At 35.7% G+C, this 23,739-nt stretch overlaps 2 protein-coding genes across 2 annotated transcripts; one reads left to right on the top strand and one right to left on the bottom strand.

The window, feature by feature from the left end:
- Nucleotides 1-187: 187 nt before the first annotated feature.
- LOC123686383 (mucin-5AC-like) lies at nucleotides 188-21,253 on the bottom strand. Its single transcript, XM_045626468.1, is given in 7 exon segments — nucleotides 188-912; nucleotides 915-3,128; nucleotides 3,264-3,491; nucleotides 3,933-4,173; nucleotides 4,848-4,906; nucleotides 9,040-9,082; nucleotides 21,087-21,253. Coding segments are annotated over 6 exon segments (3,063 nt in total). The 5' UTR covers nucleotides 9,077-9,082; nucleotides 21,087-21,253; the 3' UTR covers nucleotides 188-628.
- On the top strand, nucleotides 6,011-8,841 carry LOC123686391 (GLIPR1-like protein 1). Its single transcript, XM_045626480.1, has 2 exons — nucleotides 6,011-6,821; nucleotides 8,634-8,841. Exons 1-2 carry the CDS (start codon nucleotides 6,116-6,118, stop codon nucleotides 8,774-8,776), a joined length of 849 nt encoding a protein of 282 aa, XP_045482436.1. The 5' UTR covers nucleotides 6,011-6,115; the 3' UTR covers nucleotides 8,777-8,841.
- Nucleotides 21,254-23,739: the final 2,486 nt, after the last annotated feature.

The following is a 23,739-nucleotide window of genomic DNA, read 5'->3' on the forward strand; positions in this document are numbered from 1 at the left end:
AGGTTAAGTTATAGAGTATTATGTTACGGAGTGAACAAAGAGTAAGGTGCCAATTTTCTTCTATTAAAAATGATTGCATTTTATTTTAGCATTATTTAATAAATACTTATCAATCTTTGATTTTTCTGGTGTCATATGACACGACATATGGTGTTCACAGATTGATAAAATCAGTTGAAATAAAATGTGAAATCCAATTTAAATTTATTTATTCTTAAGTACAATGTTTTCGCTACTTATAAACATAAATAAATAAATACTAATATATTATTCACGAATGAATTTACATAGAAATGAATTGATGGATCTTTGAAGTGAATGATTATATGATATTATATTCGTTGGATCTGCAGTATCCGACAAACTTAAATTATTAGGAATAAATAATTGCGATATGTATTTTGCGAAAAATAACACATTCCAAGTTCTCTTTCAAGGCAGTCCTTCTAATTAGCTACTCAAATTGCTCTTCCAGTTTTTAGTCCAAGTAAAAAGTGAGAAGCTAGAACATTTGATTAAATAAATAAATAGGTTTCTTTTCTCGGATGAAAGAAGAAATTCTCCAAATTTTCTGAAAATCTCTCCAAAACTTATTATCACAATATCAAGAATGTTTTCAGGTACTTATTCACTTTCCTTTGTCATTGATATTCGAGAAGAAAGCCTCAAGAGGAAGAACAGGATCTTCTGTGGATATTGTATAGTGATTTGGCACTCTTCTACTACTTGAAGGAATTGCTTTGAATCTTTCATATTCATCTTTCATTGAAGAAGTCAAATCGGAAACCCTTTGTGAGTAAGCAAAAGCATCATTTTTCAAAATGTCTAGAGTAGGGAATATAGTAGTAGCTTCTTCTTCTTCTTTCTCTTCAGTTTGAATCCTTTCTTCTGTGATTTGTATGTCACTATGTATGTTTCTATGTCATTAGTTCTGCTTGAATTTTGAACCCTTGTCTTCAATGGATTCACCTGTGGTCTTCTTCTGTTAGAAAACAAATGAGGTTTAATCGAAATTTTCGAGGTAACTGGAGAAGATTCGGTAGTAGTTTTAGTTCTTCCAAATGGTCTCAGTCTTGTATTGACAGCTTTGACATTCTTTTCTGTGATCACATCATTACTAGAAGTAAGTGTTGAACTGTATCTCGGTTCTTTTGGAACAAACTTGAATCTAGTCGTCTCTTCATAAACCTGAGTTGTAGTTGATGTTGTGGATAATGGTCTCCTTAATCTTGTTGGGAACCTTAACCTCACAGTGTTGTCACTGACTGGTTTTGGTCCTTCTGTACTTGTGGTAGATGTTGAGGAATATTGGTTGAGTCTCTGACGGTAGTCTTTGACGCTAAACCTAGGTCTACTAGAGGCATTGTATTTTATAGGGCGTCTACGATGGGATTTGGTTGGGACAGTGGTAGTACTTGTAGTAGTTGGTTCTGAAGTTGTAGTAACCTTAGGTATTTCTTGGTCTACCAAAACCACCTCCTCAGGTATACTTTGTGTGGTATATTCTACTTCATTCTCAGGTATATTGATGGTACTCAATGTGGTTGGCGCTTCAGTTGTTGTAGTCGAATAGTTCTTTATGTCGTTTACGTTTGTTTCGTCTTCGGTAATTCTTGAACTGTCGTGATTTTGCAAAGTTTCTTCTTCTTCTTGCGAAGCAATTTCATAAGATGATATATAACTTGGCTGGGGTGATTCTGTAACTCTCTCCCCACTTGTATCCTCACTTGTTGAAGATTCTCTGTTGTATGGTCTTCTTCTCAAAGGTCTAACTCTTTCAGTTTGATCCTCCACTTGAGATTCTTGCGTCTCTTTTTGGTCTTCCTGAGATCCTCTGAAACTTTGCGTTGTGAAGTATTGAATTATTGGAAGGACTTCTGTCACTTCCTTAGATTCTTCTGTAGGTTTGTTGGTTGTATATTCTTCCGATTCATACCTATTAGGCCTTACACGTTTTCTGTTGTGACCTGGCCTCTTTCGGTGCCTATCTCTAACTCTGTGAGTATCTTCAGAGCTACTTGGTCTGGGTCTTAGAGGCCTTCTTGGCCTGTATGGTCTTTCAGTTTCAACTTCCATACTAACCACAGGAGGAGTGGTGGTTTCAACACTGATAGGATCGGTTAGTAGTTCAACTGGTGTTGTAGTTCTAGGCATCGTAGGTCTTCTTCTCCGATGAGATTGGATTTTCACGGGCTGCTCCGTAGTTTGCTGTTCCCATTCTGTTGTTTTCTCGACCTCCTCAACAAAAGGTCTAGAGGAAGGTGTTTCGGTTGTTTCTTGACGGGTAGGTTCAGTAGTTGGTAAATATCCAGGTTTTCCAAGTATTGGATAATGGGTTGATACTTCTTTAACATCAAAGAACAAGGAGTTGCGTGTGTAGACTTCTGGGTGTTGTTTAACCACGTTAGATAGTTGACCAAAGATTGTAGATACTTCATTTTGGGTTGGCGATGTTGGAAACACTTTATCTGGTCTATAAGGCGTAGGTAAGAAAGGTGGTACATCCAGTTCTACATGACTATGGATATGATCAGAAGATGACGTGTTTTCTTCCCATTTACCTTCAGTTACTTCATAAGTTGGTTGCTTAGGGTAATCGGTAACTGGTCTTCTCGTAACGTGGTTTATTTGACCAAATTCTCCTTCCACTTGGACCAAATTTTGCGTTGGGAACTGCTGGAAATGCTGTAGCTTTTCCCTGGTCACTTGAATGTTGGGATTTTGCACCCTTTGCTTTCCAAAACCGAATATATCGTAGGAAGGTAACTGGAGTAACAGATCGTTGGGTCCAAGAGGATTGTGACCAAGGATAACCTTGTCGTTGTTGGTTCTAAGGTCGTTCTGCTGTTGGCCTTGGTTGGCTTCATTGAAGTTCTTGTAGATCGGTGGAGGGGAGAGGTTTTGTAGGTTGTCGACCTGATAGGAAGGTATGATCTCGTTTACTTGTTGTTTTTGGAAGATTATGTGCTGGATCGGTTGATTTCCCTGTTGGTATACGTTATTGGGTGGGAAGTGACTGGAGAACTCTACGTGAGGATGTTTGATGTAGATCTTCTGACCTTCGTTGGACAATCCTGCAGATTCTCTGGTTTTCACATTCTTTCCCTGGGTGAAGAAAGAATAGGAGCCTGAAAATGAATTATTTCATTGAATATGATTGAATTGTTTCAAGCTATTAGCTCAATAGCTAGAATAAATATATTTGTGGTTTCTTTGATTTCATCAAACAGTAGCACGATTGCAGGAATTTTGTTTCTACTGACCTGGAGAAGGAGCAGGAACGTAGACCTCATTCCTTGTGCTATGAGCAGTGACCATTTGACCATAGCCTGGTTTCTTGATCCTTTTTCCGCTGTTATGGCCATGGTTCTTCTTGTGCTGGTTAGGATTTCTGTGCATGACAGCGTTCAGAGGTATGTGTGGTCCATGGCTACCATGATTGGGCAAGACATAGTACTGTGGAGCATGCTTGCTGTGTGGTGGTAATTTTCCTGTGGAATTGATAAGTTGAAATAGGTATATTGAGTTACTTGAAATTTTATATGAACATTCTAACATAGAATATACCCATATTACAACAAAAAGTGGGAATACTATTTCTTTTTGATAACTTTATCGATGAAATAGTTGGTTCTGGTATGTTATCATTTCATATTTACTTTTTACCGAGAGTATATTCATACAACAACAAATGGGGGTGTATTACAATAATAACTGTAATCCCTGTGTACAGATTTCGGAAGGTTCTGAACTTTCAAATTCACCATAAAACGAATTTGTCACTGTTTACATTAGCTCAAACAAATTCCCTTGGTGTCTATATTACAATTTCGTGACTGTTTATTTTGCTACTATTTCACTTCGGCTGGACTTTGATATATGTATTTTATGATTAATATTAAATCGAAATGCTTTCAATTGTGATTGTTTACCTTTTGAGTAAGGATGTACCACATTTATCGATATGGTTTTCATTGCTTTCTGGTCAAACCTAGTGGAGTTGCCAGGTGTTGTACCTGAAGGAGTGGTCATTGGTAGTGGCTCTGCCTTCACTGTTTCTTTCAAGATGGGATTCTGGTAATATTTGATCTCTTCTTGGTAGTGTGTGTTGGACGATGGGCGGTTACTACCCAATATTGGCTTCCAACCATCTGCGCCCATTGAAATTGGATGCTGTAGGCAGAAATTAAGATGAAAAACTATTAATCAAACTTGCGATTGAAACTGAAACATGGGGGTGTAGTAAAGAGGCTTTTTAAGTGTTTTTATAATAATAATTATTATTAAGTACGCTTGAATACTTCTTTATTAGTTGTATTCTGGAGAATAGCTTGAAGTTAAAGTTTTCCCTAAGCGTCATCTGTTAACCTCATTCTGATTCTCCTTTACAGATTCCTACATTAATTTAATAATTCAAAAGTGAAGAATAGTTGCAAACTTTTTAGTGCAACGGATCTGAGTTAATATTAGTTCCAATCATCGATTATTCACCTGATAAACAAAGACTTTTTCATAAATTCTGGCTAATTCTTAGATCCAAATCTTATTAGGCGTCTTATACGGGTTCAGAATCAAGTACCATCGCGAATTCAGCTTAGAAATGTTTAAAATCGAATTCCAGTCAGTACAGCGAAAGTACTATCAGAAAAACAAGGAAACCAACCTGCTGGAACAATGTTTCTCCATTTGTAGATCTGCATTATGCGAACGAAAGTGTAGTATTATTTTCCCATAATTAAGAGGTACAAAGAAATCAATTACAATATAGAAGACGTAATTAACGATTCGCGATATGGAGAAAGTGACATATTGTCCCGGGTTCGTATGGTATAGTACTTCTTGCTTACCTGCATTCCATCTGTACCATCTGCCTGTCCGGCAAAGAGGCTGAGGAGGACTGTGGTAACTGTAAATGGAAGTGAAATTCATATTAGATTGGATGATCAGTCGATCGTTTCAAATTCGTCTCATTTCCGAGTTATTTGAGCGTAAAAACAATCAGTAACAACTATTTGATGAATCGATACAGCCTGATAAATTCTTCTTAATGATTAGCAAGGGTTTTTTGTTTGGGTTAGCAAAAAGAAATTCTACAAAATCAAAATCTTTCACACGCTCTTCGTAAATAGGTAGACAAGGTTAAAGAATGAGTTTCCAGAAAAACGTGGTTACTGTATGTTTCAATTGTTTTTTTTCAATTTCAGGGAGACCTTCGATGATAGACATTTTCCCCAAAGAAAAAAAATCATAATTACACCATCACATAAATGACACTTATGACAGAAAAATAAGAAATTATTATTATTGACATTTTAATCGTTTTCTCACATTTTTGAGATGAAAAAATGATCTCCTCTCGTAAAATGCAAATACTGACAACACCCTTAATTTTTATAATACTCAACCGATGTGAATTGAACAAAAAGCATACTATTTTTCCTCTATTCATTAGCTAGATGTTAAACTGATATATGATATGAGCAATCTTCTATAAATATCTGTATTCACCAATTTTAGTTTTATTTACATCAGAAGGAAGGTTCCAATCATTCATGGAAAAAGCTGATAAACTCGTTCAAACCCAAAAATCTCATTTTACTTTCTTATGATAAACAAAACTATAAAATTGAATCTTCATATAACTCATATCATCGATGCTACTGGAAGATTCTCATGCACCCAATTTGTTAGATCGTGTCCTTCAAATTTCATCATGTCAGACGAACGGCACCACAAAATACCAAAATAATACACCCCAAAACATACCAGAAAACATCACAACTCTATGCCATCACTTGACAACGTCAAAAAACCCCTACAAATGTTCAACGCCTTGATCCTTCTGCTTTGTTTGACTTCACGTCTACCATTCTCGAACAGCCAATTCCAAACCGACTTCTGCAAGATCACCTGCACACGTGGCGGAACCAGCTACATGCACACTGTCTGCAAACGTAAAAACCAATGCGAAGCCATAAACGGATGTACAGAGATACCCTCAGACAACGCGTTCAGAGAAGATGTGATCAGAAGACACAACGACTACAGGAACTTCATAGCTAACGGTTCAAACAGTCAAAACTACAAGCACTACAGGAACACCGGTGCTACAAACATGAACGCCTTGGTCTACGACAACGAACTAGAGTACATTGCTCGCTGCTGGGTTAACACCTGCCATGAAGGAGGTCACGATGAGTGCAGAGACGTCAGCAGGTTTCCTGTAGGCCAGAACATCTACTGGGGCTCTACAGCTCAGAGACCAGACTTCATGACAGAAGAAGCTGTATTTCTCTGGTTCGACGAACTTGAATACATGACAGATGTGAGTTGGATACACGCTTTTCCGGGTCTTGCCGGTCTTCCCCAAGATGGCAACCAGAGAGGACACTTCCTGCAGGTTGTTTGGGCAGAAACCAGATACGTAGGCTGTGCCAGAGTGATGAAGAAGAACGGCAAAGATGGGATGTTGATTTGCAACTATGGACCTACTGGGAATTATGTTTCTGATCCTGTTTATCGTATGGCGAGGGACCCGAGTGATATAGCGTCGGAGTGCACTGTTAGGAACAGGGTGTGGACCGCCCTTTGCGGAGATGTTGCTTCTCCTTCTGAAGAAGGTGGTGCTCGACCTACTGCTGGCTCTAGACCTTCAGCAACTGCTGAGCCTGGTGCGATGGGTGGAAGACCGTTGGTTGGTGGTCACACTTCGGCTCCAGATCTTCCGGTGATGCCCGGATCCCAACAGCCTTCAACACCGACACCACCACCGGCAAATACACCGACAGGTGCAAAAACACCGGATTGCTCCAACGAACAAGGTTTGAATATATTTTGATCACGATTTTTCTAAATGTCTGTGCGATTTCTTTAGATTAGATTAGATTTAATTAAGCAGGTTTCGTTTCACTGCGACCTTCTGGTCTATTGTGCCCTCCCCCATCAGAGCTATTCTCGCCATAACGTGATTTACAGCTCGCCTTCCAGCTCCAGAGTTCTACTGAACTCCAATATCTGGGATGGCTTCAAGGAGGCTACTTTCTCACTTCTACAAGTTTCGTGTCCAAAGCTGGTTTTGCGTTGTCTAACGATGGCGAGGCATTCCGTCACCAGGTGATCCAGAGTTTCTTCCTTCTTCCCACAAAATCTGCTCTCGTAATTTTCTGTTGGACCCATTATCATGAGGTGTTTCCTCAATTTCTTAGAACAGCAAAACTTTCTAGTTGATCAGAAATGTAAAGTGGATGGTGAGGTGATTTTTGGATAATGGAAGGATTATTTGGGCTGACTCCATTGATTATTGAACCAATGTTGGTTCAGGATGTTTAACGTCCTTTAATACAGGGTGATTCACCGGGATGGCCTATTAGACGTTTATGGAAAACTAATCATAATCTTGAGCTGAAAATTTGCATATTGGGGTTTAGGATAATGATCTTTCTCCCTGAAATATTTTCAGATCTCTACAACTTCCGGATATACCGGAAACAGACTAGGTACTTCCTTATTTCAAATGGCACACCCAGTATATTATTGCATCATAAGATAGCTTTTTTGATGACAATTTCGGCAAAATGCCATAACTCCAGAACGCCTGAAGCTATCGCTTTGCAACCTTCTGGTTTTTTTTATACAAATTAGATGGGATTTCTGTTTTTGTTAGAACAGAAGACACAATTTGGTTTTCCGCAGTGCATTAGTTGACGAATATCTTCTTTCGGCCATAACTCCAGAACGCCTGAAACTATCGCTTTGGGGGGGGGCAGGTTTTTTCATGCAAATTTGATGGAACTTCTGTTTCTGTTAGGAAAATCCTATCATTACATTAGAAATTTCGGAGTGAAATGAACAAAACAATGAACTTTTGACTTAGCGCCCCCTATCGAAAGCAGCAAAAACAAATTTATCATGAGTATACTTTGTCCTCAATCAACAAGATATTATCTCTTAGACGAGATCTAATTTGCTCAAAAATGTTGAGCCAAACTGAAGTTACAGGCATTTCAATCAGTCAGATTTCTCCCTTTCCCCTACCCTTATTTGATGTCGTAAAATCGAAAGTGACAATTCAAAAAGATAGAGAATTTTCCAAGGATTGCAGTGATGATTTTTTTCTTCAACTTTATATGAAACATTTTCGAGTGAAATTCATTTTTCTACTCGACGATAGCTATAATGCCCCCTAGCGGTAGAGGCCTACCAACGTGGCACTCAAAATAGTGTCTCTTTGTTGCCTCTAGCCATCTGATATTGAAGGCAATTCACGCTTATAAAGGAGCTCTGAAAATGTGATTTTTCAGCGTAGCTAACTGTACGTTTTAATATGTGCTTCCCTTTGAGATTCATTTCATAGTTTATTAACAGCCAGTAATAAAATGATATATTAAAACCTCCCATCAGAGAATTATGATTCCATCAATTATATACGCAATATTTACTCGTTCATAATCCTAAAAGTCTTATATAAACAGTTATCGATTCAAATTTATAACTGCTTATAATAGACATTTCAATATTTATTACCTTTACGTAATTTCGATATCTTTTACCTATTATCGAGATGAATATTCAAAAGAACAATCAGTCATAGGAATGGCATGATCTTGAGAGTGACTTATTTAACATTTTTTCAGCTCTTAGTCCAGAGCAGAGAGAATATTGCAGAGGATTGAAAAAAACTGGTGACGACCATGGAGACAGCGGTACAAAACTCTATAATCTCAATTATGCTACTGTAATTCTATTAGTTATTTTGAGTTATGATGGTTTTTTATAAGAGAAGTATTAGGTGTACAATTCTATATATATTTCATTGAAATATAATGTGAGAAGGAAGGTATATTTCGTTCTGAATAAATTAGGATCAATTTTGGATTGTTCTAGAGTAGAGACCAGTTTTGAAGGTAATCCTAAAATTTAGAGGAATATATCACTTATCAGATGAGTTTCACTAATCACATAGAATTTTCATAAAAATTATAGCATAATTATGCACGACGACCAATTTGAATAATAAAGAATTCCATTATTGTTACTTACCAATTGTTGTTATACTTTTCCATCGCACAGATGGCATTATCTCCTAGAAAAAAAATATATTTTTAGTCTAAATTTTAAATATGTAATTCGTTTCAAATTTATAGAAGAGTCCATCTATAAACAGAGCTGTGAAATATACTTTGAAAAACATTTTCTCTTGGCTCTTCTAGCCTACTGCTTAAGCTCTCAAGAACTTAGAACTTGTACAAGTTAGGTTAGGAGCACCGGTGCTGTTCTATGTAGGCTTTGTTACTATGTCCCATCGGCTTCAGGCACAATTATATCTTAGTTTTTCCCTCAGCAGTAGGACTTGTAACATAGTGAGTACAGAGAAGTATCTTGGATACTTTGAGTTCAAAAATACCCAATATTTCTATAACAACAGATCTTATTCGTTGAAATTTAGTTTGTCTATGTAAAATACCACACGAATGCTTATGCCAAGTTTCAGGACTATTGTGACATAAGACTCAGGAGCTGTTCAAATTTTATGATTTATGGCCATTAGAGATCGATTTGCGACAACTCGATCTTTGACTGATGAGTGGTTAGGAGAATAAGGTCTTCCTGTAACTGTCCGAAAGGTTTACCGATGGATAAGTTCTTTTGGACTACAGCCTCATCGACCCCATCTTATTTCGCATCTGACGGTTGAGCATCGCCGGCAACGATTACAGTGGTGCAGAGAACGTCAACAGTAGAATGTGGAATGGCATCAGGTCGTCTTTTCTGATGAATCCCGATTCTCCTTGGGTGCACATTATGGCCGAAGAAGGGTTAGATGACGTCGGGGAGAAAGACGTGAACCTCAGTTTGGTGTTGAGCGTCATGTACACCAGACAGTAGGCGTTATGCTATAGGGTGCTATTGCACATGCAAGTAGGTCACCTTTAGTTTTTAACCGAGGTAACATGACATCACTGCGTTACCTTCAAGAAATAGTGGAGCCATATGTTCTCCCTTACCTTAACCTGCTCAAGAATCCAATATTTCAGCAAGATAATGCCCGACCTCATGTTGCCTGAGTTAGTTTAAACTCTATAGAAGCGACCCATGTAAATCTTACGCCATGGCCGCCCGGATCCCCTGATCTTTCGCCCATAGAGCATGTTTGGGACATCATGGGTAGAAAGCTTGGAAATTCACACCAGCCCCCATGGAATTTAGCGGCTCTGAGACATGAATACAGGTAGCTTGGAATAGTATCCCTCAAGAAGAAATAGACCATTTTATTGCATCAATGCAAGTGGACAAACACAAATTTATAAAAAAAAATTGTAAACCCTTCGTTTTTTCTCCAAACTTCAATAATTTACTTCTTGCTATATACTATCTATGTTTTACCAAAACAAAATTTAAAACTAAAACAACTCCTTCTGGATGTTGCAGTTTCTTTGTTAGTATAGTTCCATTTGAAAAGCTATGTTACTTTTCATCAAAGAATAAAAGCAACTTTTATATAGTAGGAACTAAGATAGTTCAAAGTTAGTGTTGGGGAAATAAAATCTTTTCCTAACAGCTCTGTTCATAAACAAAACAAAAAGTGTTATGTACCTACTGGTCCATAACAAGGCTGAAAAATATCAAATTAATCTACTTGACGAGTTATAAATATATAAGCCAAAACGGATGTTTGTCAACAACAACAAAAAACAACTAATTTGCGCAAAGTGCGAGTTTTAGAAAAGCTGCTATTTCAAAAACAGAATGCAAATATGAGCGGACAATGTACTGCAAGTAAGGGGATTTTCCATATTAACAACTTTCTCTTTTCATCAATAGAATAAACGTACTTTATAGACCGAATAATAATAATTGACGGTTGTTAACAAACGTTGTACCTAATTGTTATTCGGTATAGGTATGTTATTACCTAAAACGCAAAGGTGCGTGTGAAAGAGATTCGGAGATATTTTTTTTCTCTGTTTAGAATCGTATACTGTCATCAGTGACCTTTCCCTATATAAACATTGTTCGTGTACACGCTGGAGGTCATAAAGAAGTTGTTAACGGTCATACCACGCGCCTACAGGCCTTTTCTATGCTTTTTATGAGAAACGGTTTCAACCTCTTTAAGTACTGGAATGCACTGTCCTATAGATAATTATTACAGATAATTGTAATGAGTCAGTTTAAGTATTTGTTTATAATTTCCGATAATAAGTGTTGGACATCAAAAACAGATGCTTGAAAAAATTCGAATTTTTTTTCCTGATAAGTTGAAAACTATGATTTCGATTCAGATGAAATTTTGTATTTCCAGACTGATGCAAAATATTATAGTTATTGAGATTTTGCGTGTGCATTAAATGTTTCAAGTTTTGTTCAAATTTACGTGTTGATTGCTTCATCAGATCCAAAGAAATTCAAGCAAAATATCGAAAAATATCCAATATATCGACATAAATTGAAATTTCGAATGCAGATTGAATGACAATTTTAATTTTCATGGAAAACTTGATATTAATATTCACAGAAGCCTAGAAGCAAATTCAAATGGAATATCGAAAAAAAAAACAAATATTTCAATGACATTATTGACCGAATAGAAATTCCACGTGTCGATTTATTACTCAGAGTAATAAACATAGATGGAGGAAGTATATGCCATTTTCAGTAAGCAAATTTTGTCCCCAACATGAACTATCAAATTTGACATGAAGAGCGCGGAAATGAAAACATATCAATGATACGATATTTCACTCAATTCGCGAGTTTCTCCACAAAGAACGCACTTCTTATGTCCCATAGTAAATCAATGTTTGATATAAACTCAAAATATATTGAAATAAATACCTAAATATATCAGAAATTCAGAAAACAAGCTTCAAGCGCGCCAAAAACGACGTGAAACAACCGATGACACTAGGAGAGCAAAAGTTGCCAAACCTTGGATTTCAGCAGGTAGTTACAGAGAGTAATAAATATTCTGCTTATTATAAATTCGACAATTAGAAAAAAATATCGGATTCCAAACATTCAAATTTGCATATTCAATCGAGAATCACTCATATAAATATATTTCATTCAACATAATATACATTCTTAATGAGATGATAAAATTGTGGATTTGAAAATACATCACAATCCGACAACGTAATCTAACCATGTTGGGTAAATATAAAAATTGCGTATACTCCCTATATTTATGTTTATTACACTATGATGTATTAGAACAATTTGGAGCTTTGTGCAAATCACCATAGAAAATTCATGTAGAATACATCGGAAGTAATTAGTTATGTCTGAAATTAATTGTAATAGTATAATATTTAATGGCTAACAGACAATTTTTTGATTCCGCAAAAAGTACCCCCTCGAGCGGGACTCGAACTCGTAACCTCCGAATCACTAGTCTAGAACTCTCACCAACTGAGCCACCGAGGAAGTTAAACAAATTTGATCGAGTTGAAATTTTGCACGTAGATATTTCTTTACAATTTTGAACTTAATACAGAATTTCATCTCGATCGTGTCACCAGAACCATATAGAAATTCAAACAGAATATCGAAAAAAAATTATCACATGAATGTTCATAGCGAATTTCAGGTGGATCGTCTAATCAAAACTCCTCATTTAGATAAAATAACTGACAACAAAGACATCAGTTATGTTGTATCCAAAATTAACCTTGTTTACATTTCATATCTATGCAATAATAGTTCTCATAAAATTGAGTTTTCAGAACAATAAATGAATCGTTTCTTTAATTAATCATGATTGATGTTTCTTCCTATGAAATATCTCCAGTAGAACTAATCGACGTTAGGCATCTATAGAACGATGCCATGCACTGATTATTTCGAGAAACTCGGATTGAAAACTGCGATAAACATTGTATTTGCACAGAAAACTGGAGAAAATATATTTTATTGCGTTTGATACGATTGGGTTTTCTTTCGGTTTTAATTCTTCAGTGTGAAGCACGCGTGAAACTTGCTTTATTACAGCATAGTGTTGCTTTTTTATTAGATATTAGTTTATGTTAAATGAAATCATTGCATTAATGCAAAAAACATCAGAAAAGATTTTACACGCTCGTTCATTAATCGTTTTAATTTTTCCAGAATTTAATTAAAGAATATTATAGGATCTTTAACATGAAACAAAAAAGGTAACTCTGTTTTTAATATGCTATATTTATGTTTACCATTTTTGTTGTAACATAGCAAAGTGGCATTTAGAATAATGAGTGAAGAATTGGAGAGTATTCTTGAGGAATTTTCGAGCCATATAACTGTATATATGTGATCTCCAAGGGTTACGTGAGAAAAAATTTTCGATTTTGTCAGAATATTTATTTTATTGATTATTTCCCACGATTTATTGCCCAAATTATTTTACAGATCGGAAGAGAAAGGACCGAAATTATATATATTTATTTCTTATTTCCGTCCTCATAAGTTGTTGAAACTCAATACATAAGATTTCATCTAAAAATTAGTGTTGAAGTTCATTTTAACCCTGGAGGCTTCGTTAATAAGCAGAATTGTCGCATTTTAGGTTCGGAAAATCCAAGAATTGCTATTTGGAAAATTTTTGGGATGGTGTTGTGATTGTACAGGGTGTTTCATGTAAGCGGATCACTGGATTTTGTGGCTTATCCTTTTTTTATATTAAAAAGTTATCCATTATAGAATTTTTCACAGGCTATCCAAATATGTTATCGGAAAAACTATCAAACCAAGGCATCAAAAGTTATTGAGGGAAAACCATTTTTCCAAAAAAATTTTTTTTTTGCAAATTTGACTGGGTTTCAAAATGAGAAGGTCTAGGAACAATTTCCCATCAACTGCTTCTTTAGTTGAACTACCAGTTTTATAGAAAACGGAAAATTTTTCCTTGAAAAATATACTTCATAATATTTTCCCATATTTTCTGAATGCCCAATCGATTCTAAATACAAATATGTAAATATAGAGGTAGTTTTTTATATATTTCAAGCAACTCTATTTAAAATCAACTTTATTGAGAAAATTCCGGAAGTATATCCATATTATCAGGGTTTTGTTTTTTGGTTAAATGACAAAAAAGGGATCTAGTTTTCTTTTTCCATCTTCTACAGTCTAATTTCCATTAAAAAACAAATCCCTAATATAAAGAAAGACTGTTAAAAAACAAAGATTACCCATATTATCTGTAGTTCAATAAATATTTGATTGTCAAATTTTGAAATTTTCATTCTTGATTATAATAAAAGCGAAAATACTAAGCCTGAATTTTCATTCGAAGCACCCAATATGTTTACACTTGAAGAACTATTTCAAAAATAACACCTCTTTCTTCAAGACTAAACATATTGGGAGTTTTGAATGATAATTCAGGCTTAATATTTTCGCTTTTATTATAATTGAGAAGAATTTGACAATCAAATATTTATAGAACCATGAATATATTTTCCGAAAATTGAATCTGTATTTTCTCAAGTTGATTTTGAATGGAATGCTCGAGATAAATGAAAAAACTACGACTATATTTATATATTCGGATTCAGAATCGATTGGACATTCAGAAAATGAGGGAAAATTTACGTATATTTTGCAAGGAAAAATTTTCTATTTTCTAGAAAACTGTAAATTCAAAGGAAGAAACAATTGATTAGAAGTTGTACCTAGACCTTCTTATTTTGAAATCCAGTCAAATTTGCAAAACAAATTTTTTGGAAAAGTGGTTTTTCCCTAATGAATTTCCATGCCTTGGTTCGATAGTTTTTCCGATAACATATTTGGATTGCGTGTGAAAAATACTATCATTGTGATGGGTCACTTTTCAGTATTGCTCAAAAGATAAGTCACAAAATCCAGTGACCCGCTTACGTGAAACACCCTGTAGCATTGATAGCACGTTCAATATACATAATAGATCATGATAAAATACCATCGATCACAATTATTTTCACCGTGAGTCATTTGAAAACCACCTCTTTCACTATCCAGATAATTTTAGAACCATTTTAGCGATTCTACACCACTTTCGTTTTTTATCGGTAGCTAATTTCAATTGCGTGGATTTCATTCTGATTTTGTTTGACCTTCATTCTTACATACTCGAATATGTACCTACACGGCATGCATACTTTATTATGGTTTTTACTTTCGATTCTTTCTAGTTTCTACTGTGTTCTTGGTATGGAATTGATTGTTGGTACGTTCATGGAATACTCAAATTTGTTGCGATAACGATAATGAAATTCTTTATTTATTGTTCGATTCACGTTTCGGCGATTTTTCTTCAACTATGTAATTCAATGAAAGCACTGATTTTTCGTCAGGAGCCTAAAGCGCCTCTTGCGCCATTGGAGACTTCAGAACTCTATGAAAAACTGTTATTAGTTAAAACTGTAATTTATTATGATGTCATTGTTACCGGTTAGTTTATCGAGATGAAGGGATCTGATCATTTTTTTATTATTGGAGTTGAAAGCAGATATCGTACTGAGAGTACTGATTATCTCAATAATATATAATATATCTTACTTACACTTAAACAAATCAAGGTTCAACCTACTTGTATAAGTTTTCTTGGGAATATTGGGTATTTTTCTTCGATTATTCTTTTTTTTTTATTTGATTTTATTCGTCAACGTAGTCAAAATCATTTCGTGAACTTTTTCAATGTTTTCTGAAACAAATGCCGAATTCGGACGACCAAAGTGTTCAGCATCGTATGTGGTCCTTCGAACACTTTCAAAGGCAGCAGACACTTATCAGTATTTTCCCCATAAAAAATCAGTGTTTCATCAATACACGAAACTCGATTTATCCAATTTTCAAACAACAACAAATGTAGTGTCATTTGATCATCTCGATTCAGACTTAACTCTATTTTCTGATATTTCGACAAGAATCTTTTCAAGTGGAGTTATTAGGCCAATTGAATAGACCTCGGTCTGATGCACAGAATTTTAGTTAGTAGCAACCTTCAAACGATACGTGTTAAAATTTAATAGCAGTCCGACCATTAGTTTTTGAGACATTGCGTTGTGAGTGTAGCTACTTTTGTTGTTTGAAAAAAGATGGAAAAAAAAGTATTTCGTGTGCTGATAATATATTGCTTTTTGAAGGGAAAAAATACAGTTGAAGCAAAATCTTGGCTTGATGAAGAGTTTTCGGGGTCTGCACCATGAAAATCAACCATCATTGTTTCGGATGCTAAGTTTAAACGTGGTGAAATGAGCATCAAAGACGACGAACGCAGTGGACGCCCAATAGAGGCTGTCACGGACGAAAAAATCAAAAAAGTTCACAAAATAATTTTGAATGACCATAAAGTGAAGCTGATCGAATATTTGTACATGAGAAAGCTGTGTGCAAAATGGGTGCCACGTGAGCTCACATTCGATCAGAAGCAACAACGTGTTAATGATTCTAAGCAGTGTTTGAAGCTATTTGAGTGGATTAAACCTGAAATTTTGCGTCGATACGTGACAATGGATGAAACATGGCTTCATCATTTCATTTTTGAGTCCAATCGACAGTCAGCTGAGTGGAATGCACACGATGAACCGAATCCAAAGCGAGGAAAAACACAACAGTCAGCTCGCAAGGTTATGGCATCAATATTCTGGGATGCGCAAGGTATAATATTCATTGATTACCTCTAAAAGGGCCAGACCATCAACAGCAATTATTATATATTGTTATTGGATCATTTAAATGATGAAATCGTTGAAAAACGGCCCCATTTGAAGAAAAAAAGGTGGTGTTCCACCAAGACAATGCGCCGTGTCACAAATAAATGAAAACAATGGCAAAATTGCATGAATTGTGCTTTTGATTGCTTCTGCATCCACCGTATTCGCCAGATCTGGCCCCCAGCGACTTTTTCCTGTTTTCAGACCTCGAAAGAATGCTCAATGGAAAGAATTTAGCGCCAATGAAGAAATAATCGCCTATTTTGAAGCGAAAGACAAATCGTACTACAAAAATGGTATCGAAAAGTCGGAAGATCGTTATAATCGCTGTATCGCCCTCGAAGGCAACTATGTTGAATAATAAAATCGAATTCTGCCTAAAAGATGTGCTTCAGTATGGTAGACCGGGGACTTTTCAATTGGCCTGTTACTTTCGATAGACTCGGAAGCAAAACCTATTTCCAACCATTCACAACCAAGAACGATACTCTTACAATTTTCACTGCATATGAATAAAGATACTCTTATCCACAAATCATCAATTAACTTTCATTGTAATAAACGTCTTTACCGATGAAAACTTGCACACATTCACCATAGTGAAGAGATGCTAATTACCCTTCTGCCTATGTTCTTGTTCTGGTGGAGTAATGCTCCTTTCATTAGATCTATATGAATTTCGTAACAGAAAGATCTGATCATGTTTTTTGAGCATAAAACTGGTACATAACGTATCCGTAGTTTGCCAATCGTGTGAAACTTGAGTGTATATGGAAATTATGTGAATTTTTCACGGGATTATATGATTTTCTCGAGATTGGATGACATTCATATCGGAAATATTATAAGAGTGAATGTGTAACAAGGACGTCAAGTTTGTAGTTAACAGGCCAATTGAAAAGTCCTCTGTCTACCAAAGTGAAACACATTTTCTTGATAAGATTCCATTTTTATTCAACATAGTTGCCTTTGAGGGCGATACAGCGATTAAAGCGATCTTCCAAGTTTTCGATAACATTTTTGTAGTACGATTTTTCTTTCGCTTCGAAATAGGCATCAGTTCTGGCGATTACTTCTTTATTGGCGCTAAATTTCTTTCCAGCGGGTATTCTCTCGAGGTGTGAGAACAGGAAAAATTCGCTGGGGGACAGATCTGGTGAATACGGTGGATGCAATGGCAATTTGAAGCCCAATTCATGAAATTTTGCCAATTTTTTCATTGATTTGTGACACGGCGCATTGTCTTGATGAAACAGCACCTTCTTTTCTTCAAATGAGGCCGTTTTTTAACGATTTCATCCTTTAAACGATCCAATAACGCTATATAATAATCGCTGTTGATGGACTGGCCCTTTTGGAGGTAATCAATGAATATTATACCTAGCGCATCCCAGAATACTGATGCCGTAACCTTGCCAGCTGACTGTTGTGTTTTTCCTCGCTTTGGATTCGGTTCATCGGGTGCAGTCCACTCAGCTGACTGTCGATTGGATTCCGGAGTGAAATGATGGAGCCATGTTTCATCCTTTGTCACATATCAATGCCAAAATTCAGGTTTACTGCACTTAAACATCTTCAAACACTGCTCAGAATCATTAACACCTTGTTGATTTCGATCGATTGTGAGCCTACGCGGCACCCATTTTGCACACAACTGTCTCATGTACAAATATTCGTGTATTATATGATGTAGGTACAGGTTCAAATGATATCGTCACAATGTCTGCTATCTCGATCAACTTCACTTTACGGTCATTCAAAATTATTTTTAGAAATATTTTGATATTATTGACACTAGGGGAGCAAATGTTGCCAAACCTTGGATTTCAGCAGGTAAAGACAGAAAATATTAAATATTTATTCTGCTTATTATAAATTCGACAATTGGGAAAAATATCGGATTCCAAATATTCAAATTTGCATATTTAATCGGGAATCACTGAAATAAATATATTTCATTCAATATAATATACATTCATAACGATATAGTAAAATTGTGGATTTGAAAATATATCACAATCCGACAACGTAATCTAACCTTAGATTATTTACATTTGTAAATAATCTAAGAATCTAACCATGTTGGGGACATGTAAAAATTGCGTATACTCCCTCTATCTATGTTTATTACTCTATGATATTAAAGAATAAACCACAAATAAATAACTTTCCAATTTTTCACTCATTCAAAACTCGTAAAGTTACAATGATTCGAAAAGGTAAATAAACTCTAAACGCAGAATAGATTACCCCAATTTTAACCCTGTTATTTCAATGCTCCCTAATCTGGCAGACAGCTCATTTCCGTTAACCGAGTACAGCAAAAACTAGTTTTTATTCGTCGTAATTTAAATCGGATAAACCTTCTTCTTTTCCTGCATTGGCAATAACCAATTAGAAGGATGAAATTAACGAGGATTTTGTGAATGAGCTGCAGAGACCGGTCGAAACGCTGATTCGATACCAATTGAAATTTATTACCGTAGTATGCTAATTTAAGTACAGGCTGTTAGTATCTTATTATCTGATTTCCTCGGTATGACATGATTCTAGATCGTCATTTAGCCGAGATCTACGTAATTTAAATTATTCACATATGTTTAAATCGGAACATACTTCTGAAAAGTGTAACATCGCTTGATCATATTTGTATCTTTTAAAATACAAGTAGGTAATGGGAAGGTTATATGACTGTATTTTTTAAATAATCAATATTATACTAATATGGTAAGTTGAAATGGTTATTGCGAATAAACTGATTAAATTTCATGCCTTGTTAATTCGGAAATTGCAGCTTTTTCTGAGGTTAGCGATTCATTGATGGTGCTTTTATTGACTGAAAACTAACAGGCCAATTGAAAAGTCCCCGGTCTACACATTTTTTTGGCAAAATTCGATTTCATTATTCAACATAGTTGCCTTCGAGGGCGATACAGCGATTATAGCGATCTTGCAACTTTTCGATACCATTTTTATAGTACGATTTGTCTTTCGCATCAAAATAGGCCTCAGTTTCTGCGATTATTCCTTCATGGGTGCTAAAATTTTTCCAGAGAGCATTTTTTTGAGGTCTGAGAACAGGAAAAAGTCGCTGGGGACAAGATCTGGCGAATGCGGTGGATGCAGAAGCAATTCGAAGTCCAATTCATGCAATTTCGCCATTGTTTTCATTGATTTGTGACACGGCGCATTGTCTTGATGAAATAGCACCTTTTTTTCTTCAAATTGGGCCATTTTTTAATGATTTCATCCATTAAACGATCCAATAACGCTATATAATAATCGCTGTTGATGGTCTGGCTCTTTTGGAGGTAATCAATGAATATTATACCTTGCGCATTCCAGAATACTGATGCCATAACCTTGCCAGCTGACTGTTGTGTTTTTCCTCGCTTTGGATTCGGTTCATCGTGTGCAGTCCACCCAGCTGACTGTCGATTGGACTCAGGAGTGAAATGATGGAGCCATTGTCACATATCCATGTAAAAATTCAGGTTTAGTGCTCTTAAACAGCTTCAAACACAAAAAAAACTGCGTAAACAAACCAATGACTTGATAAGTCTTCTTCAGACTCTATTGGGTTGAAGCTTATTATTAGAAAGAAAAACGAATTTTTCTACAGAAAAGGTATTGAAAGGTTTTTGAAAAAAAAAGTGTTTTTTTATGTTAAGGCTTGGCACTTATTGTGTGAAATGTTAATATCTTCATAGCAATACATGGTGGTTGTTAAATATTCAGAGAAATATCAAGTTTTTCAACTATTCTCTTCAATTTGAATCTTTTATTTACAACTAGTATACAGGCTGTTCCATAAAGACATGCTCATATTGAAAGGGAGCGATTCTTGAATCCCTTAAAGGAAAAGCTTGTGAACGTCCTAAATTTCGAAATACAGGATGTTAATTTCATATCTGCACTCAATATCTCAACTCCGTCGGTTTTATGTCACGGAAAAACTGAATATTTTTTATATTCTTCTAGAATTTTCTCTTCTCGATGAACTTATTTCAAACACTTTTCAGTCAAAGTCAAGATAGCGATAATAAATTTCCAATTTGTTGTTGAGTGTATAAAGGTTACAATGAAGTAAATAAAACCAGCTGAAATCTTTGGGAATTTGTAGATATCCGACTCACGGTTTTCGATTTTTTTCAAGAATTCCTGAATATTCTGGATCTTCTTTATTCTCAATTTCTTGTATGAGTTTTTCTAACAAACTGCTCACAGTTCAATGTATGGATAACGAACCTTTTCTCGGAAAATTCTCGACGTTGCCACGTGTATGGAAAATCCTGGAATTTCCCGATTATTCAAAACATTCGCACTTCTCTTCTCAATTCATTCACATTTAAAAATTCAACGTCCTCATTCAGAAACCATAAAGTACACAACATAGAGAGTCAGAATACTCACCAAAAGTCTATAGAAAATCACCTGTGTCACCGCGAATTTCTCACAGAATTAGTGGAAAGTAGGCGTCTTGATAATTGCACTTTTTGTACCGATTCACGTTATTCTAGTGCACTCAAGAACTCGACTTTGAGGTAGCGGTCAGTTGACTGATCGACAGCCCAGGTCTATGGCTAGAGTCTATGGGGAACACGATGGCCCCCTTCTCCATAGAGGCACGCGACTCCTGGTGCCAGATTTCACGTCTTGCAGACGGTGGAATATTAGAAGTGTCTTCTGCGCTTTGTTCTTGTGCGAACAAAAAGGCAGATAAGAAAGGGAGAAAGTGTTTTTTTTTGTGGTGAACTGTGTGGATGCTTGAAAAGATACGATGGCAATTTCAGCTTTTTGAGCGCTCGTTCTCCGAATATATATGACAAAATGAGATCAAAAGAATTTTTTCCTCGCGTAACATAGTTTTAAAGATTGTATATATAATTTTTTCGATAAACTTACGTAAAATTTGATGGAAATCTAGTTTTGGTGAAATTAGTGTTTTTTCATTTTTTTTTATTTCACACTCTTGATAATTTTTGAGAGGAAACATCTAGAAAATTAAAATAATTAGGATACAATTGAGATCGGGAGTTTCTATGTTTTCTGGAAGTCACAGAATACTCGACTCAGCTATACCTAAATTGGGGTTTTTCCTTAGTTTTTCCTCGAAAACTCTTAAAGTTTTCATTTAAGATATAGAGTTTGTTTAAGTAACCTCCCCGACTTTTATAGGTATAATTGACTGAAAGTATAAAAAAATATAGGTTGTGATTCGAAAATCTTGAGGTTTGATGAATTTGAGTTATAACATGTGTTTTTTTTCGAGGTATGTAACTTTAAGTGGGCTTTACTGTTCGAGATGGCGACCGATTCAACAGTTGTCAAGTGATTTATTCTCAGTTTGGTTTGGCAATTCATCATAAATAAACTCACGCCTGAACAACGCTTGCAGATAGTGCAATTTTATTTCGAAAATAATGGTTCTGTGCGGAATACGTATCGCGCACTACGTCCATTTTATTTTGTTTAGCGATGAAGCGCCCTTCTGGTTGAATGGCTACGTCAACAAACAAAACTGCCACATTTGGAGTGAAGCTAATCCTCAAGTGTATGTCGAAACACCGTTACATCCAGAAAAACTGGCTGTTTGGTACGCTTTATGGTATGGTGGAATCATTGGTCCGTACTTCTTCAAAAACAATGATGGCCAGAACGTTACAGTCAATGGTGATCGGTATAGAGCCATGATTATTAACTTTTTCTTTCCTGAATTAAACAACCATGATGTCCAGGAGCTGTGGTTCCAACAAGACGGCGCAACATGTCACACAGCTCGTGCCACAATCGATTTATTGAAAGACACGTTTGGTGACCGCCTAATTTCACGTTTTGGACCTGTGAATTGGCCTCCAAGATCATGTGATTCAACACCGCTAGACTACTTTCTGTGGGGCTATGTAAAGGCATTGGTCTATGCGGATAAGCCACAAACCCTTGACCATTTGGAAGACAACATTCGCCGAGTTATTGCCGATATACGTTCACAAATGTTGGAAAAAGTCATCGAAAATTGGACGTCCAGATTGGACTACATCCGAGCCAGCCGTGGCGGTCATATGACAGAAATCATATTTAAAATGTAATGCCACAAGATTATCTTGCGGATAAATATAATTCATGTCAATCGAATAATCCATCGTTGTTTTATTGCAATTTAAAGTTCTATAGCTCTAAAAAAACACCCTTTATATTGGGGTTTTCCTAGGTTCAAGTTTTTTCCTTAGTCCTTAGTTTTCATTTTAGGTAAAGGGGTTTGCTTAAGTAACCTCTCCTCTTTTATAGGTAGAATTGACTGAAAGTATAAAAAAATTCAGGTTTTAATCTGAAAATCTTGAGTTTTGATGAATTTGAGTTATACAAGTTCATGATCTTCTCATAAACGCCCTGTACATTTTTGGTCCAAACAGTAAGCAGTCTAAGAATACTACATATTGGCTGAATCGAAAATGAAAAAGTTTTTATCGAAAAAAACCTTTTTTGCAGAAATATTGAAGAAAAATATGAGTCCTCGTCGGAACCATTTTTTTTATAAGAATCTCATAATTCATGAACCGTTGACTTTACAGCCAAGGTATGGCAAAGTAGTGAAATTATCTTCATATAATCTAATCATGCAATAATATACTGGGTGTGACTTTTGAATTGAGAAAGTAGTAGTCTGTTTCCGGTATAGCCGGAAGTTGTAGTGGTCTGAAAATATTTTAGGAAGAAACCCCAACATTTACAAAATTATGATCAAATTTCCATAAACGTTTATTAGGCCATCCTGTTGAATCACTCTGTATAGGTATATAATGACCGTAACTTGCGCATGAATGAAAGTCCAAAAGCTCCAAATTTCACTTCAGTACTTTTTTCTCATTTTTGAAAACCTATCTTACATACCCCCTACTTTGGTCTTTAGGAGTTATCTACATGTTTACCCTTTTTCGCGATTTCCGGTCAACCCTTGTACATCAGTGACGGAGATATTCCCATAGTAAAATACAAAGAATTGAAATTTAACCGAGTTATAAATCACGATATTCAATCTCCGTGACATACATTTATAGGAGTTTAA

The sequence above is a fragment of the Harmonia axyridis genome, chromosome 1 (assembly GCF_914767665.1).
Source record: "Harmonia axyridis chromosome 1, icHarAxyr1.1, whole genome shotgun sequence".
NCBI classification, from domain to species: domain Eukaryota; kingdom Metazoa; phylum Arthropoda; class Insecta; order Coleoptera; family Coccinellidae; genus Harmonia; species Harmonia axyridis.